This window comes from Heloderma suspectum, chromosome 15 (genome assembly GCF_057233095.1).
Source record: "Heloderma suspectum isolate Gila_16-S chromosome 15, 16-S_ref, whole genome shotgun sequence".
Lineage (NCBI taxonomy): Eukaryota > Metazoa > Chordata > Lepidosauria > Squamata > Helodermatidae > Heloderma > Heloderma suspectum.
In genome coordinates, this window is record NC_139472.1 from 12499272 (window position 1) to 12515762 (window position 16491).

Below are 16491 nucleotides of genomic sequence, written 5' to 3' on the forward strand. Positions count from 1 at the left end.
GCTTTTGGAGAACAGATATCCCAGCATCCAGAATTCACGCTGCAGTTCAAATGGATTAGACCTGAAGCAATCTCAGAACGTCAGACCAATTATGGAATGGCAGGCACCCATTCCTTCCTACCTTTGATTAAAGATTTGAAAGGGGACAGAGAGGGAGAAATGGAGCTGTTTAGATGTCCCAGAATGAACTTCCAAGAATAGGTAGCAGCAATAGAAAATGGGGTAGAGTTAATGGGCAGTATCCAACGGTGAAGCTATGCCATGCAGGGCCACCCAAGACGGACAGGTCATGGCAGAGAGTTCTGACAAAATGTGGTCCACTGGAGAAGGAAATGGCAACCCACTCCAGTATTCTTGCCAAGAAAACCCCATGGAAAGTACGAGGGTCAAGAAGCAACAGTAAGAACCAGACATGGAACAACCGATTGGTTCAAAATTGGGAAAGGAGTACGACAAGGCTGCATATTGTCACCTTGCTTATTTAACTTATATGCAGAGTACATCATGAGAAATGCTGGGTTGGATGAATCAGAGGTCGGAATTAAGATTGCTGGGAAAATTATCAACAACCTCCGATATGCAGACGTTACCACCCTAATGGCAGAAAGCGAAGAGGATCTAAAGAGCCTCTTGTTGAGGGTGAAAGAGGAGAGTGCAAAAGCTGGTTTGAAACTCAACATTAAAAAAACGAAGATCATGGCATCTGGCCCTATCACTTCCTGGCATATAGAAGGGGAAGAAATGGAAGCAGTGACAGATTTTATTTTCTTGGGCTCCAAGATCACCGCAGACGGTGACTGTAGCCATGAAATTAAAAGACGCTTGCTCCTTGGGAGGAAAGCTATGGCAAACCTAGACAGCATAGTAAGAAGCAGAGACATCACCTTGCCGACAAAGGTCCGTCTAATCAAAGCTATGGTTTTCCCAGTAGTAATGTATGGCTGTGAGAGCTGGACTATAAGGAAGGCTGAGCGCTGAAGAATTGATGCCCTCGAACTGTGGTGCTGGAGAAGACTCTTACGAGTCCCCTGGACTGCAAGGAGGTCAAATCAGTCAGTCCTAAAGGAAATCAACCCTGAGTGCTCATTGGAAGGACAGATCCTGAAGCTGAAGCTCAAATATTTTGGCCACCTAATGCGAAGAGAAAACTCCCTGGAAAAGACCCTGATGCTGGGAAAGACTGAAGGCAAAAGGAGAAGGGGATGGCAGAGGATGAGATGGCTAGATAGCATCACCAATGCAATGAATATGAACTTGAGCACGCTCCGGGAGAGAGCACAGGACAGGAAGGCCTGGCGTGCTATGGTCCATGGGGTCACGAAGAGTTGGACACGACTGAACGACTGAACAACAACAAATCCAACGGTGACACTCCGCAAACTCAGATAGCACTAGTGGAGATCTGCGCAATCTTTCAGTTGTGCAAGCAGTTGCCCGTTACTCTTGCACAACAGTTGCACAACCATCCTCAACAGAAAAAAAAAGTTCTCCATCCCCTAGTCCTTGGAGGGGGCAGTCTCTGTGCAGAGAGGGGAGGAGGTTGCTACTCATCCATGTACTGAGGGCCGGCCCTACCATTAGGCAGAGTGAAGCAGTCGCCTCAGGCGGCAGATGCTGCAAGGTGGCAGTAGTGTGCTGGAGAAGAGAGCTATGTGCTACATGGCCTGCCTCGTGCCCCCTAAGCTAGCCTGCTGCTTTCAGCTGTGGGGAGGATGTGGTACCATTGCCAATCTTGAAGAAAGATGCAATTGCCAGTCCAGTCGACTTTTGAGTATGGAATGGGTGGGGGGCGCCATCTTGTTTTCTGCCTCAGGCAGCCCATCTCTTGGGCCAGCCCTGCATGTACTCCTCCTCTTCCGTGTGAATCCTTTTCGCAAGCTCCAGCATCTGGTAGATGGTGATCCTGGGGCCAAACCGCTTACTGTCCAGTTTCATCATCCAACTGACGGCTCCCCTTTTCCTTTTTTTAGGGAAGAGGGGCTGAAAAAGGCAGGAAAGTTGTTCCTTCCCTATAGGAGCAAGTGAGTTCTCATGTCGCCAATCCTTACAAACATTTGGCGGGTGTATGTTTTGTTGCAGGAAACAATGGAATTGGACTACTAGCGACTTTAGATTCTGGACATGTAGAATCAGCTTTGTCCTGTAGAGGGAAGCTTGAGGAATGTGATCTTTGCCCATTTCAGTACAAACTGACCGGATCCACGCCTCTCGGACTAGCGTGCGGATCAGAACTTACTTCTCCACTGGCTTTTGCAACTCCTGAATGATCCGACCGACTCAAAAATGCATCCAAATGTGTTTTGAAGGGTATATTTTGAGAAAAAAATCATTACTTATTTACTTACTAAATGAACAGAGCTGCCTCATAATACTGGTTTTCTGGGTGGCTCACGAAACAATTAAAATACAATATAAGGGAATAAGAGCCAATTAAAAATATAATTCAAACACATTTATTCTTTTGTTTTGTTAATAAGCAAACAAGATGACCAGACTGTAAAACTTGATTCATGTAAAAGGCCTGGGTGGGTAAAAAAGTCTTCCCCTGGGGCCAAAAAGTTTATAAAGCTGCTTCATAACTGGTGTGTCACTACCCAAAAAGCCTCCTCCCTGGTGGTTACCTGCCACTCTTGATCTTGTGAGGGCACTCAAAGCCATTCTACACAAGGCTTTTATTGTGCGCTCATGATTTCTCACTCATGGTAGTTTCCAGGTCCTTTGCATGATGTCGTCATCCTCCAGGGCCTCTCCCATTCTTTGCGACCATTATCATGGGCTTTTTTCCCTAACAAGGAAAGTGTGGTATTTTTTCTGAATGGCTTGAATAATGCCATAGAAATCTCATGTAATTGCACAATTCGTCTCTACCACAGTGTCACCTAGTGGTTGTATAATGGAACATATAGTAAGGCAGATAAAGAAAAACCTTGGGGGGGAAAAAGTGTGAAGGTGCCCACCCTAATCCCACAAAGAATCCGGAAGCAGAAGCCTCAGTAAAGGTGCAGGCTAAAAGCTTTATGTAGAAAAGCCCTCAGAGCAGAGTCTCTGGAGACGGCCTCAAGCTTCAGGCCAGCACATACGGTACAAATACATATGTATGTTTCAAGAGAAAATACCTTTATAAGTGAGTATCTTGAGAGAGAAAATGCACATAAAAGTGTGAGAGAAAACACCTTTAAAGTACATATTTGAATGTGAAATTTCAAGCAAAAAACTTGAAAAAAGAATCAGAGATCAATGCAAAAATGGAACAGATTTATGAGTGAACACATATGAGAGGGGCACGGACTCGAAACAGCCTGATTCATTCATTCCTAGTTTTGCAGTAAATCCTTTCTTTCTTTTAACCTTCACTTTAGTTGCAGTAAGGAAGGCAGGAGAGAAATTCAGGCGGGCAGTACAACATCTGATGCAGTCTGCGCACCTCAAGAACCCGACCAGAAGCTCACGATAATATTATCTACCATTCTCCCTGCTGTTGTTTTTGTTTGCATTGGCTTCATGATATGGAGATGGAAGAAGCAGAACAGAAAAGGTGGGTGTGCCCCCCCCCCCAGGAATAAGTAAAAGGAGCACGTGCTGTGTGTAGTTAAAAACAAGCAAACTTAGATCCAAATTCTGAAACTTGGAATTGTGCCCATTCCAGTGACGTGCAAGTCAAACGCTACTTTGAACAGGGTCCTTTGCCATGTGTCACATCTCAGCAAGAAATTACACATGCAAGTTCACTGTGTCTTTGCATCTAAATCAATAGTGGTGTGTGTTTCTTTCTTTCTTTCTTTCTTTCTTTCTTTCTTTCTTTCTTTCTCTTTTATTTTTAAAAAGCAAGTTGCGTCAGCTGGGGGTGATAATTAATGGGATCAGAGCAGGTGTGGAATTCAGCCCTTTCCTCATTCGCTGTGATTTGAGAAATATCCCTCTTCTGGGGCTGATATTTGCTATAGGGAGTTGAAACCCCCCTAAAAAGGTAAAGGTGTCCCCAACCAGTCGTGTCCGACTCTAGGGTGAGGTGCTCATCCCCGTTTCTAAGCCGAAGAGCCAGCGCTGTCTGAAGACGCTTCCGTGGTCATGCGGCCGGCATGACTAAACACCGAGGTGCACGGAACGCTGTTACCTTTCCCGCCGAGGCGGTACCTATTTATCTACTTGCAGTTTCTTGCTTTCAAACTGCTAGGTTGGCAGAGCTGGGACTGAAGACGGGAGCTCACTCCGTCACGCGGCACTCGGGTCTCGAACTGCTGTCCTGCCGACCTTCCGGTCTGCAGTTCAGCATCTTAACCACGAAGCCACCGCAGCCCCTGAACCCCCCCTACTGACTCTTATTTTATTTATTTATTTATTTATTTATTTAAAACATTTCTATCCCGCCCCATATCATTAAGATCTCAGGGCGACATACATATGAAATCAATTTAAACAGTATTAAACAATAAATAATTTAAACACCTAAAAACATATTAAACGGTTAAACAAGCTAAAACCAGTTAAAATCTAAAATGATAAAACAGTTAAAACAATGTGCTAGGGAGTGCATTTAGCCCTCAAAGGCTTTAGTAAAAAGCCATGTTTCTACTTGGTGCCGAAACGAGACCAATGTCTGCGCCAATCCGGTCTCCAAGGAGAGGGCATTCCACAACCAGGGTGCCACAGCAGAGAAGGCCCTCTCCCACATCCTGCCATAGTGTATGCAGAGGAGGGCCCCTCCAACAGATCTCAGTTCTCAGGCAAGCATATATAGGGAGAGGCACTCCCTCAATTATCGAGGTCCCAAGCTGCTTAAGGCTTTAAATGTCATCACCAAAACCTTGAATTCTGACAGGAAGCATATTGGCAGCCAGTGCAATTCCTTTAAGACTGGTGTTATATGGTTTTTATGCGGTGTTCCGGTCAGCAGTCTAGCTGCTGCATTTTGCGCTAGCTGCAACTTCCGAGTCGTCTTCCAACTCGTATACCAACCTGCCTGCGTATGGTACCCTCTTCACAGGATCTCCCCCAGCTCCCCCTGACCCCTTGAAGCAAGGCAGGTGGTGATCAGAGAGAGAGATGTGGGAGGGACTTTCTCAGTGGTCATGCCCTGTTTGTGGAATTCCCTCTTCAAAGAGGTTTGCCCGTTTCCAATAGGGGTGTGCGGATTGTATGAAATCCATTCCATCTGTATGTCGTGAATTGTGAGGCACCTTTCCATCCCATCCTCTGCCCATCTACAGGATCAGATTTTTTTTTTCCAAATTTGTGCAAATTCGCAATTGCACAAATGTGCATGTACGGAAATGCGCAAATTCCCGCCAAATGCCCATGTTCACACTTTAGCCTATAGGGGAAATGGGCATTTTTGGCCAGGTTTTTATTTTGCGTATTGTTTTCAACAAGGAAATTTGAGCATAATTCAGGAAAATTTTAAAAACGGATCCGCTTGACGGGGGAATCTGGTCTGTTGTGGCATCCATGGGTCAGATTCATGAAAATCCAAACTCATTTGGTTCTGTTGCGGATTCCTCTGAGATCCCTAGTTTCCAACACTGTCGTCTTTTTGGCGACAGGTTAAAAAAATACTAGGCTTTTAAATGCATTTTGAATGGAGGCTTATTTCTCCCTCTCACATAATACTAGAACCCGAGGTCATCCCATGAAGCTGATTGGTGGGAGATTCAGGACAGATAAAAGGAAGGGCTTCTTCACGCAGCGCATAGTCCAACTATGGAATTTGCTACCACAGGATGTAGTGATGGCCACCAACTTGGGCGGCTTTAAAAGGGGGTTAGACAAATTCATGGAGGATAAGGCCATCAATGGCTACTAGTCCTGATGGCCATGTGCTACCTCCAGTATCAGAGGTAGAAAACCTATGTATACCAATTCCTGGGGAACATGGGTGGGAAGGTGCTGTTGCATTCATGCCCTGCTTGTGGGTTCCTGGTTGACAGCTAGTTGGCCACTTTGTGAATAGAATGCTGGACTTGATGGAACCTTGGTCTGATCCAGCAGGGCTCTTGTAATGTTCTTAATGCAGTAATGGTGGTGGTGGTGGGGTTAATATGTAGTTTATATTTTATTTGTATTTTATCTTGGTTTCTGTAAACTATCCTGGAAGCTCTGTCTAATGGGAGGTATAGGAAACTCTTAAAATAAAGAAAGAAATACATTGTTCCCCACACAGCAAATACCAGCTTCAGAAGAAGGGTTTTCTTCAGGGTCACAGCAGGGGAGGAAAGGGTTACATTACCTCTCTGTGCCTGCTCTGATCCTGTGAATTATCCGTCTTCCTCACCCTCCCCAGTTGATTCAGTTTTTTAAAAACCTTTATGTTGGATGCAAAGACACAGTTAATATCATGTCTAGTTTGGCCTCTCAGAAAAGAGTCAAAGGGCTTCAATATGCTGCAGCTCTTGTACTTACCTGCAAGCCATGATGACTAAACTGGTTTGAAACTGATTTAAAAATGAGGCAAGAGGCAGGGAGTAATATTCAGTGAGAGATGGGCCAACTCTAAAGAATGTTGGGCATATTAATCAGTCTTATAGTGGTTTGGCTAGCCCATGGGTGGCCAACGCATGGACATCTAGATGTTTTGGCCTACAACTCCCATCGTCCCTTAGACCAAAATTCTTGGAGGGGCAGAGGTTGCCCACCCTTGGGATAGCCCAATACCGTGAACTGTGATGGGCGAATTCTCTGTAGGGTTCTTTTCAAGCCATGCTACCTAACATCCTTCTAACTGGAGATGCCAGGGCTCAGGATGGGTCAAACCTGTCAGCTTCACTTTCTCCCACATTCACATTTTTAAAAGCCCATGAGGAGCTTTGTGGGTTCTTACCAAAAACCAGCTGCAGCATCCAAATTCAATAGGTGCAGCTGTTCCCAGTATGGAGAGGACCATGTTGGGCCTCCCTGCCATGTCACTGTTAAAGGTCATGACCTTGTCAGAAAAAAGAGGTGCCCCCCCTAATGAAGCACTAATAGGTTTCAGTATACAGGGATTCGAACCCAGATGTTTAAGGACAAAGCCCTCAAAGCTCTATGCTTGGACGGTGTAATCTGTCAGTTTTGGTTCCCACTTTTTTAAAAATTCAAGTTCTTTTTGTCCTGTATATGGAGAACTTCGAGAATTTTGATAAATTCCGATCAAAACCAAACTAAACTGAAACTTCACCCACCCCTCCCAGAGAACCGAAGGCATTCCAGGAGGCTGTCTTGCACCAAATGAGAACTTTGGTCCATCTCGCTCAGTACTGTCTGCTTGGCAATGGCTCTTTAGGGTTTCACAGAGGGGACTTTTCCTAGCCGTACCTGGAGATGCCAGGATTGGACCTGGGATCTGCTGTATGCAAGGGCCCCTTCCCTTTATTAAAAAAAAAAGCTGTGCCAAAAGTAATCAACTTTCGGCTTAATTGTAGAGCATAGCAGAGGGGTGAAATGGAACCTGCAATTTTTGTGGTGGTAGTGGTGGCAGGGGAGAGTTCAGGGGAGGGGTGATGATGTCGTATCAATCTGAGGGGAGGGAGGTACAAAATGGCAGCATCTGCTGCTCCCAGCCCAGAGAAGAACTCCATGATGAGAGATGAGTAGTTTTGCCCCCTACTCCTAAATTTTTCCCCCCAAAGGCCAAAACAGTCCCCCAATTTCACTGCCTGTCAAGAAAATGGCAGTATAAGTGGGCAGGAAATTTTGACATGGTTCAAGTCTAGGGATGGGTGAACTTACTATAGTCCAGGTCGTGTGCCGCTTGGTGGACCCCCACCGGTGGTGTGGCAAGCTGCCGGGTGGTCCGTGGGTGCCCGGTGAGTGGCGCACAGCTGCCCCATCCCTCGCCGAGCCACCATTTTGCGTGGATGGCCCCTTGCATAAACGGCCCTTTTATAGCCACCATTTGCACAGATGGGCATTTATGAAAAAGGCCAATCTGCCATTTTTATGCAAAAATGGTGGCTCGGCGGACTGAGTTGGGCAAGCGTAGCAGTCTGCGGTCTGGAGTCTGGGAGGCCGAGTGGGGGGATGTCCACTGGATTACACCCCCTTCCCAGACTACTGCGACATCCCTACTTTAGTCCTAACTGAACATATGAATCTGTTTTATATGAAGTCAGGTTCAGACCATTAGAGTGGTACTGTCTACTCTGAGTGGTAGACAACCTCTCTCTCTGCTGTTTCATCTGTGATGTCTCACTCATACAAGCAAGTTGGCCCTTTGATAACCGACATGTGACATGCAAAGCATAAATGTGCCTGTGTGTGAACCAGCCCCACGTTTCCCCTGAGTTTCGATACCTGAGTCCAGCTTTAGGATGCTGCAAGGAATGTTTCTGAGAAAGCTCTTTCCTACTTGTTTGCAGATGCTGGTGGAGTACCGGTGAGTAGATTTGTAATATGTGTCGTATAAATGTCTTTTGTCCTGCCTTTCAACCTAAACAGTGGTGCTCAAAGCAGCTAACAGTAACACCTGGATTAACAAAATCTTAATTAAAACATGGTATAAAACCAAATAATTTCAAAACACAAAGACCCAACAGTAAAAGAAATAATCAGCCCATACCAACTAAAAACCTCTTCAGCAACAGTCCAGCTTATATGTCAAAGCCTTGCCTAAATAAGAGTGCCTATGCCTGGTGGCATAAGGACAAGAGAGAGGACGGGGGGCCAATGTTGCTTCCCTCGGTAGAGAGCTCTACAGCCGGGAAGTGGCCACCAAGAAAGCTCTCTCTTGCGTCCCCACCAACATGCCTGTGATGGCAGCGGTACCACAAATACCAAAAGTATCAAGCCAAGGGCCTCCTCCGAAGATCTTAAAACCCAGGAAGGCTTGTTCAAGGGAAGGCGGACTTTCAGTAGAACACTTTAAAAAATGCTCCTCACTTCTGCCCATATGGAGTGTATATTGGGGTTGCTTTTAATCCTCTTTCTCTCTCTGCCCTGGTTTCCCACTACATCCCAGCTTCAGTGATGCCGAGCTGAGCGTCTGATTCGCTTAAAAGGCTCCACCCCATTTCCTCTTGCTGCCCTCTTTTCCTTGCAACACCCACCCAGAAGCCACCTGAAATTTCTCAGAAGACATTTTTATGAGAAAATTTTTCTTTCCCCCCTAAACCCTAGAAAAAGGCCACTTTGCAGTTCTGAATATTCTCCACTGTTTTCTGTTTGTTTATAATTTATTTTATTTATTTAAAACATTTGTATCCCACCCTATATCATTAACATCTCAGGGTGGCATACAAATAAAATCAATTTAAGCAGTATAAAACAATAAATAATGTAAACACCTAAAAACATATTAAACTATTAAACAAGCTAGTACCAATTAAAATTTAAAACGTTAAAACAGTTAAAACAGTGTGCTACTTTAGGGAATGCAGTTTGCCCTCAAAGGCTTTGGTAAAAAGCCATGTTTTAACTTGGCGCCGAAATGAGACCAATGTCTGCACCAATCGGGCCTCCAAGGGGAGGGCATTCCACAGCTGGGGTGCCACAGCAGAGAAGGCCCTCTCCCACGTCCCAACACAGTGTATGTCTTACACTGGTGCGATGCAGAGGAGAGACCCTCCAACAGGTCTCAGTCCTCAGGCAGACATATATAGGGGGAGGTACTCCCTCAAATATCGAGGTTTGTTTGGGCCACCAGTTGCCCCTCTCTCCCCACACACAATGCACTGGAATGATGGGAGGTCCAGGGCATTGTGTGGGGGAAGGCAAAATGGTGGCCAGGCGGTGAGTGCAATTGCTGCTGTTGCAATTTGCAGAGGCAGCAAAAACAGAAACCTTGAGCAGGCGGGCGAGAAAGAAGCTGTGCTGCTGTGACTGTTAATGATGAACTCCTCCTCTGAGAACCTCTTGGAGATCTTCTTCTTCCCCTCAAGAAATGTGGTGAAATGGTCCACCCAATTTCTTTCCCGCCCTCAAACAGTGGAGAATTTCAAGAGCCCATCTGCACAGAGCTTATAAAAATATCAGTTGATATTCATTAAGGGTGCAATCCTATGCATAGTTAGACAGAAAAAGTCCTACAGCTCCCAGCATTCCCCAGCCAGCATATTGCTGGCTGGGGAATGCTGGGAGCTGTAGGACTTTTTTTCTGTCTAAACATGCATAGGATGGCTCCCTAAAGCACCTCAGCTCAATGATGCTGTGTTGCCTAGAACTGGGATCCAGGATTGGGGTGGGGACTATTAAACAAGTTCTCCTTATTCAATGTTTCTTATGACTTAAGTTCTTCAGGATGATAATGTCTTTACTTCCCGCCCCCCCCTCCAAATTACCTTTGCCTAAAAGGAAGAAACAAAGACAGTTTATGGTCCTGTACAAGAGAACGACGACAACATGGTGGCACCCATGCAAGAAACTACTCAAAACCTCGGAGAGTCAACATTCAGTAAACAAAACTCTTTGGTGGGAATGCATCACCATGGCTAACAGGTTTGGCCACTGACTTCCCTGATGGTTCCCATTAGTTGACATGACACATTCTCCTTTCCTGAACTTCGTGGGCTCTACTTGAAGCAGCAATTCTTCCACATGGCTAAGCAGAGGAAGTGGAAGAAGGGTCATATTCATATGCAAGATGAAGGCAGAATGGAGGGCATTTCTGCTGGGAAAGGACTAATGAGGTGGAATGCTGTGGACACCAGAGGTTCACTACAACAATAACAAGAAAATCCCCCCACTCCTGGTCTGTAACCTGGACTGGGTCAAGGGGTCTGAACTTGTGATAGCATCGCCACAAGATGGAACCCTTGAACAATCATGACTGTAATGGGAGACCTGCCACCAAGGTATTGTGCACTCTGCCAGTGTGACCCCGGATGCCCAGACAATAGGAAACAACAGGCCACAAGGCAGGTAGAATTGGGAACTGCTGTCTGCTGAGCCCCGGATCTCTCAGGAGGAGATGGTGTCATGTGAAAGGCCTAACAGAAGGGCTTTTAAGCCAGGCAGAAATGGGCCAGGGAGACCTCTCCTCCCTCCTGTTCAAGGCTGGTGCCTGGAGGGGGTACTGGTGAAGATCGACTTGAGTACAGGCTAGTGCAGAGTGTGCAAGAGTGCAGTCCGCTCATTGCAGAGCAGGGGACGGCATCCAGCTGGATACCAGGAAGTGAAGAGCAGCAAGGGGTGGATGTTGCTCCAGCAATGGTCTAGAAAGGGTTGGGGAACCTTTTTTTTAAGTTGATGACAGCTGGATTCCCTTGGGGGTAATCCTTCAAGGGCTGCATGCTGGCAGTGGGTAGGGCTAAAGTCAGTGGTATGTAGGACCAGAGCAATAAGTGCCTATTAAAGGCACCCCCTTTCCCTATCCCTCTCTACCGCCCCCTTTCCCCCTCTCTCTCTCTTTGGCATCCCCTTTCCCTCTCACTCTCTTTGGCACCCCGTTTCTCTCTCTCGCTCTCTGGCAGCCCCTTTTCCTCCCATAGTCTCTTTCTGAGGGCTGTCAGGGGAGGAACAGATTGCTTGTAGAGGGCTTTTGAAAGTAGGCTTTTTGAAATTAGAACCAATTCAGGGCTTCAGGAGTCCTGGTGATGGGTGGGTGCCTTGGATCCCACCCCTCTGAGGAAACCATTGGGACGTAAAAGGCCCCATGTCCTATTCCTCAAGCGCTCACTGCAGTGGAGCTGCAGAACTTCCTATTGCCCCTGGACGTGGCGTCATAACGAAGGGGTGGAGAATTCTGAGGATGAGTCTTCTGAATCAGATGAGAGGGGAAGAGCTCCTTCCTCGGGCTGTGCAGGTAAAGGCATGGCTGGCTCCCGTGTCTCCCCTGCCATTAGGGTCCCTGAAATGGCAGGTGGTTGAATCACTCTCTCTGGGGATGATTCATGCATTTGTCCCCACCCTCCGTGCCATCAGGCCTCTCTCCTGATAGCATTGGGTCCAAGCCTTGGGCCACGGCATGCTACAGCCACGTTGAAAGGCAGTGAATGAGATGAGAGGGAGGACCAGGGCGGAGAGGGGCACAGCTGGACCTGAGGCAAGGGGGAAGATGACTGGGGAACAGCAGAGGAACGGGTCAAGACAACGTAGCCCCGAGGGACAATGCCAAGTGGAAGGGCTTCCCAAGTAAACCTTCAAAGGCTGAAAGAGAAAGGCACCAGCAGTAGGAACCGGGGACACCAGGAGGAGTGAGTGACAAGCAGCCATTACATCTAATTGACAGGGTGGATGAAGTTTCATTTCAATATTATATTTAAAGCATCTGGAGCTGGGAGTAGTCCCAAGATTGGCCTTCTTTGAAATAATGGGACACCTGTCTATGAAGATTGGGCAAGGTTGGTTTTCATAGAACCATAGGGTTAGGAGGGGCCTACGAGGCCATTGAGCCCAACCCCCTGCTCAAGGCAGGAAGCCTGATTCCCGGGCAGTCTCCCATCCAAGTACTAACCAGGGCTGACCCTGCTTAGCTTTTATTGATTGCAATGACATCATTTGGAGGCACGATCAGGCTGAGGCAACCAGATAACACCATCCAGGTAAGTAAGTCGAGCTAGGAATCAGGTGGGGAGATAAGCAGGTAAGCAGAGATAGACTGTCTAACTGCAGCTGTGGCTGGGCTTGAGCAAGAAATAACTCAGATTGAGGAGCTCGGCCAGAATCAGAAGCTTCATAGGACCAGCAGGAACCCAACTGGCCTCTTAAGTCACATTACCCTCCCTTGCTGAGCTGGAACTGCAGTACCACTCTCTGGCCAACTCCAGCGGTGGTGCTGTAGAGCAGTCACACACTAGTGCAGCAAAAAGCAAGCCAGTGGGGCAGAGGGTGAGGCATCTGGATATCACCTCCAAGGTTTCAAATTCAAGACCGCAAGATACCTGAATGCATGCATTCCCTAAGAACAGGGGGACCTCTAAAAGAGCACAGCATAGTTTCCGTTGACTAGCTGCAAATAAGAATGTATGAGAATTTTGCTTCAGTGTGCAAATCACTTGAAAATTCACATTCCCGAACACCAATGGGAGCATGCTTTCTCCAAAAATGTTCACAAATTCCCAAACTTGCATTCATGTTTGCAAAATGTGCACGTTAAAAATGCACAGCTTTAAAAATGCACACTTTTTAATGCTTTAATGGGGGAAAGTATGCACTTTAAAAAATGCACACTTTAAATCGTGCATTTTTAAAGTTGTGCGCTTTTTTAAATTCATGTTTTCGTGCTTTAGTCAATGGCGGGAAGATGCACACTTTTGAAAAATGCTCACTTTTGAAAAATGTGCATTTGAACAATAGCAACAACAAAAAACAGGTCAAAATGAGAACAGGAGAGAAATGAAGCATGCATTGAGTAAAGCTTGGAGAATTTTGCAAGCTGTAGCATCCTTGGTTCTCTCATTCCTAATCCTAGCTGCAAATATATTGTGGGAGAAATTATGATTGAAAGGTAACCAACTAAGGGTCAAACCACACATTATGTTAAAGATGTCGATAGAAGCTAAGTCTTCTTTGTTTACAGTTGGCAGGGGGAATCTTTTTCTGGACTCACCCCCCAGCATGGGAAGGTAAAGTTTAATACTTTCCTCCACAGCTGCAATTTACTTATAATCACACAGACATGGCTAGGAGGCTTAGGGGACTACAGAGATGGGGTGATGATTGATAAAACCACTGCGGGAAATATTAACCTTCCCCTTTCTGCATGGGGTTCCCTAAATAGGACTTTCCCCCGCAACTGTAAGAAAAGAAAAAACAAGGCTTCTGATGAGGCTTGACTAAAGATGTGATGAGACTGATCAGGCCTGCACCTACTGCTTGTATTTCTCCGACGTTCCTAGTGATTCAACATGTGTATTGATATGTTCAATAGATTCATGCCAATGTTACTCTGTAAAAAAATGGTGTTTGATCCTGTTAACCTTTTGCCATTTTAGATATTGTTCTGATATATGAAAATGAGCATAGATTAGATAGTTTGTGGGAAGGGGGGAGATGTTACTGAAGATTCTGCATTTATTTTATTACTTGTATATCCTCCCTCCATTTTATCATTACAACAACCCCTGTGAGGTAGGTTAGGCTGAGAGATAGTGACTTGCCCAAAATCACCCACTAAGGTTCACAGCTGTGGGAATTTGAACCTGGATTTCCCAGGTCATAGTCCAACAGTCTAACTACTACACCAGACTGGCTCTCAATAAACCAATGTAGCGAAAACTCTCACTTCATAACAAATAGAAACTTCATGTTAATGCAACTAGGGGCGCCAGGGAAATCTGCAACAGAACCAAATGAGTTCAGAGTTCCATGAATTCGACCTGTGGATACTGCAACTTTCCCCCTGTTGGGCAGGTTCTGCAGACTTGCAGACCATTTTTTGTAACTTTCCCAAATTTTGCACAAATTTTGCCTAGAAAAACTGCACATTTGCGCAAATTCGGGAACAATAAAAATCCAATTCTGTGGATGGGCGGACAACAGAACGAAAGGTGCCTGGCAATTCGTGAAACAGATGGAATGGATTTTACACAAACCATACATCCCTAGATACAGCTAAAGGTGTGTTAACTATTCAGTATATACTACCTTCAGGAGGTTTTGAACTGAAAGAAGTGTATCAGTAAAATATCAGGGTTCTGTGAGACCCCACAGGAATTATCACTGAGGGTCATTACAGACTACAATACTATCTATGGATAGTTGTAGCCCTGTACTATCAACAATACTCTTGTGTCTAATTTCATATGTTTACACTAAATCAGAGTCATTGTTAAATACATCTCATTTTTAAAACCATAGCTGCAATCCTTTGCACGCTTACATGAGAAGCAGCCATGCTGTCAAAAGCCTCTGTCCTTTCTCCCATGCTACCCCATATTCTTGGAACTCCCCCACACCCTGAACACTTGTGTGATGCTACCTGTCTTCCTTCCTTCAAATCCCTCCTCAAAACCCCCATTTTCTGTGAAGCCTTTGGTTCAAGTCTAGGGATGGGCAAACCTTCCGGGGTTGTTTTCTCCTGCATCTGAATTTTTAAAATCACAAGTTCTTCCTCTACCGAATATGAAGAACTTTGGGAACTGTGGTAAATGTTGCTCAAAAAACGAACTGAAGCAACATTCTCACCCATCTGCACTGGCCAAATTCAAGAGGTACAACTATTCCCAGTACGGAGAAGGGCATATTGTACCTGTCTGCCATAAAAGCTGAGGCGCCTCTCAGAAAAAGGACTTAATCCTAATTAAGCACTGACATGGTTGAATACACAGGAACACAAATCCAGACTTTGAAGAGCTACACATGTCACATTCTTTTTGACCCAGAGATGGGGAACTTTGTGAATGTGGGTAAATCCCATGCCCTAGTCAGCCTGTAACTGAGCCTAAGGAAGTGTAACTGAAACAGCTGCATATTGCCCCCATTTACTTCCACATTTCTCCCCTTCCTCTGTTGATTCCTCTGCATCAAATTTTCGATTGTAAGCCCCTTGGGGCAGGGAACCTGACCTCTTGTATGCTGTAAAGTGCCGTGTACACTGATGGTGCTAAATAAACAATGTATGCCCAAGTAAACATGCATGGGATTGGGTTGCATAAAACTTACAGCACAAGTCTGTGTGCCTACTCAAAGGTAAATCTCATTGAGTTCAATGGGACTTATTCCCAAGTAAGTCCCTATAGGATTGGAGCCTTAACTTGTTTCCAATATTTATTAGACTACTGAAGTGCCTAGAAGGCTTAAGTCAGCAGTGTAGACATATCCCCCTGCCCCCCAAAGGTCTTCTGCCTTTGGGAAAGGCCCGAAGTAGAAACACTATGGATGGACTGTCCCCTTACTGGGGAAGCAAGGTGGATACAAAGGCCTCAAAATGGATCAAAGGGTCTACTGAAGGATCTTTCTCATTTAGCCATATCTCTTTAATTGAGCTTACTTATTAGGCATACTAATGATTGTTTGGAAGGCATTCCAAAGTCTGGTGTGGGTGTCCCCGGCTACATTTTATGGAACATAATGTGCAGTAACGTTAAAGAAGAAAGGGTGCCTCTGAGCATGTGTAGAGCACCTTTGTCCCATCACCACAACCTTCACTGCCACTGAAAAATCAGAACAAATGCGGACTGTCCATGGTTCTTCACCCACCTCCAAATCCCCCTCAGAATAAGTGAGATTAATTTTCTAGATCCGGAGTGAATATTTTGAGCCACAGATCTTCCACGTTGAAATGAAGCTCCCTGTCTCTTTCACAGCTGCTGCACAAATGCAAGTGTTACGGCATTTCACCAATATGAATTTGGAACAAGGGAAGCTCTGCCTGTTGGATTCCTGCCAGTTATGCAGCTGATTCAGTCACAGAGCCTCTATAAGAGAGAGGCAAGGAAAAACGGGGTGATTCTATTAGGGTGGGTCAGAAATGGCATCTTGTATGGGATTGTATGGGGAAGGGGCAGTCCATCTTATCCAGCGCATCTGTTCCTTATGAAAAGTCTCCAGGAAACGCACACACTAACAACAACAACAACAAATATGGATGTTTTAGTTTTGCGACCAAAATCCATTCATGCATGAAACACTGACCTCTGTTGC

The 16491-nt window shown here is 45.7% G+C and overlaps 1 protein-coding gene across 7 annotated transcripts in view; it reads left to right on the top strand.

The window, feature by feature from the left end:
• TNFRSF14 (TNF receptor superfamily member 14) overlaps positions 1 to 15476 on the top strand; it is a 32215-nt gene extending 16739 nt beyond the window's left edge. For 4 of the 7 annotated variants that reach the window (XM_084822075.1, XM_084822080.1, XM_084822078.1 and 1 more), the window contains 3 exons: positions 3360 to 3535; positions 8331 to 8347; positions 10261 to 10487. In XM_084822075.1, coding sequence (XP_084678201.1) covers positions 3360 to 3535; positions 8331 to 8347; positions 10261 to 10401 — 334 coding nt within the window. In that variant the 3' untranslated portion in view covers positions 10402 to 10487. Of the gene's footprint in view, positions 1 to 1534; positions 2022 to 3359; positions 3542 to 8330; positions 8348 to 10260 lie in introns of those variants that run through there. The other 3 variants (XM_084822079.1, XM_084822081.1, XM_084822077.1) reach the window with 2 other exon arrangements.
• The last annotated feature ends 1015 nt before the right edge of the window (positions 15477 to 16491 follow it).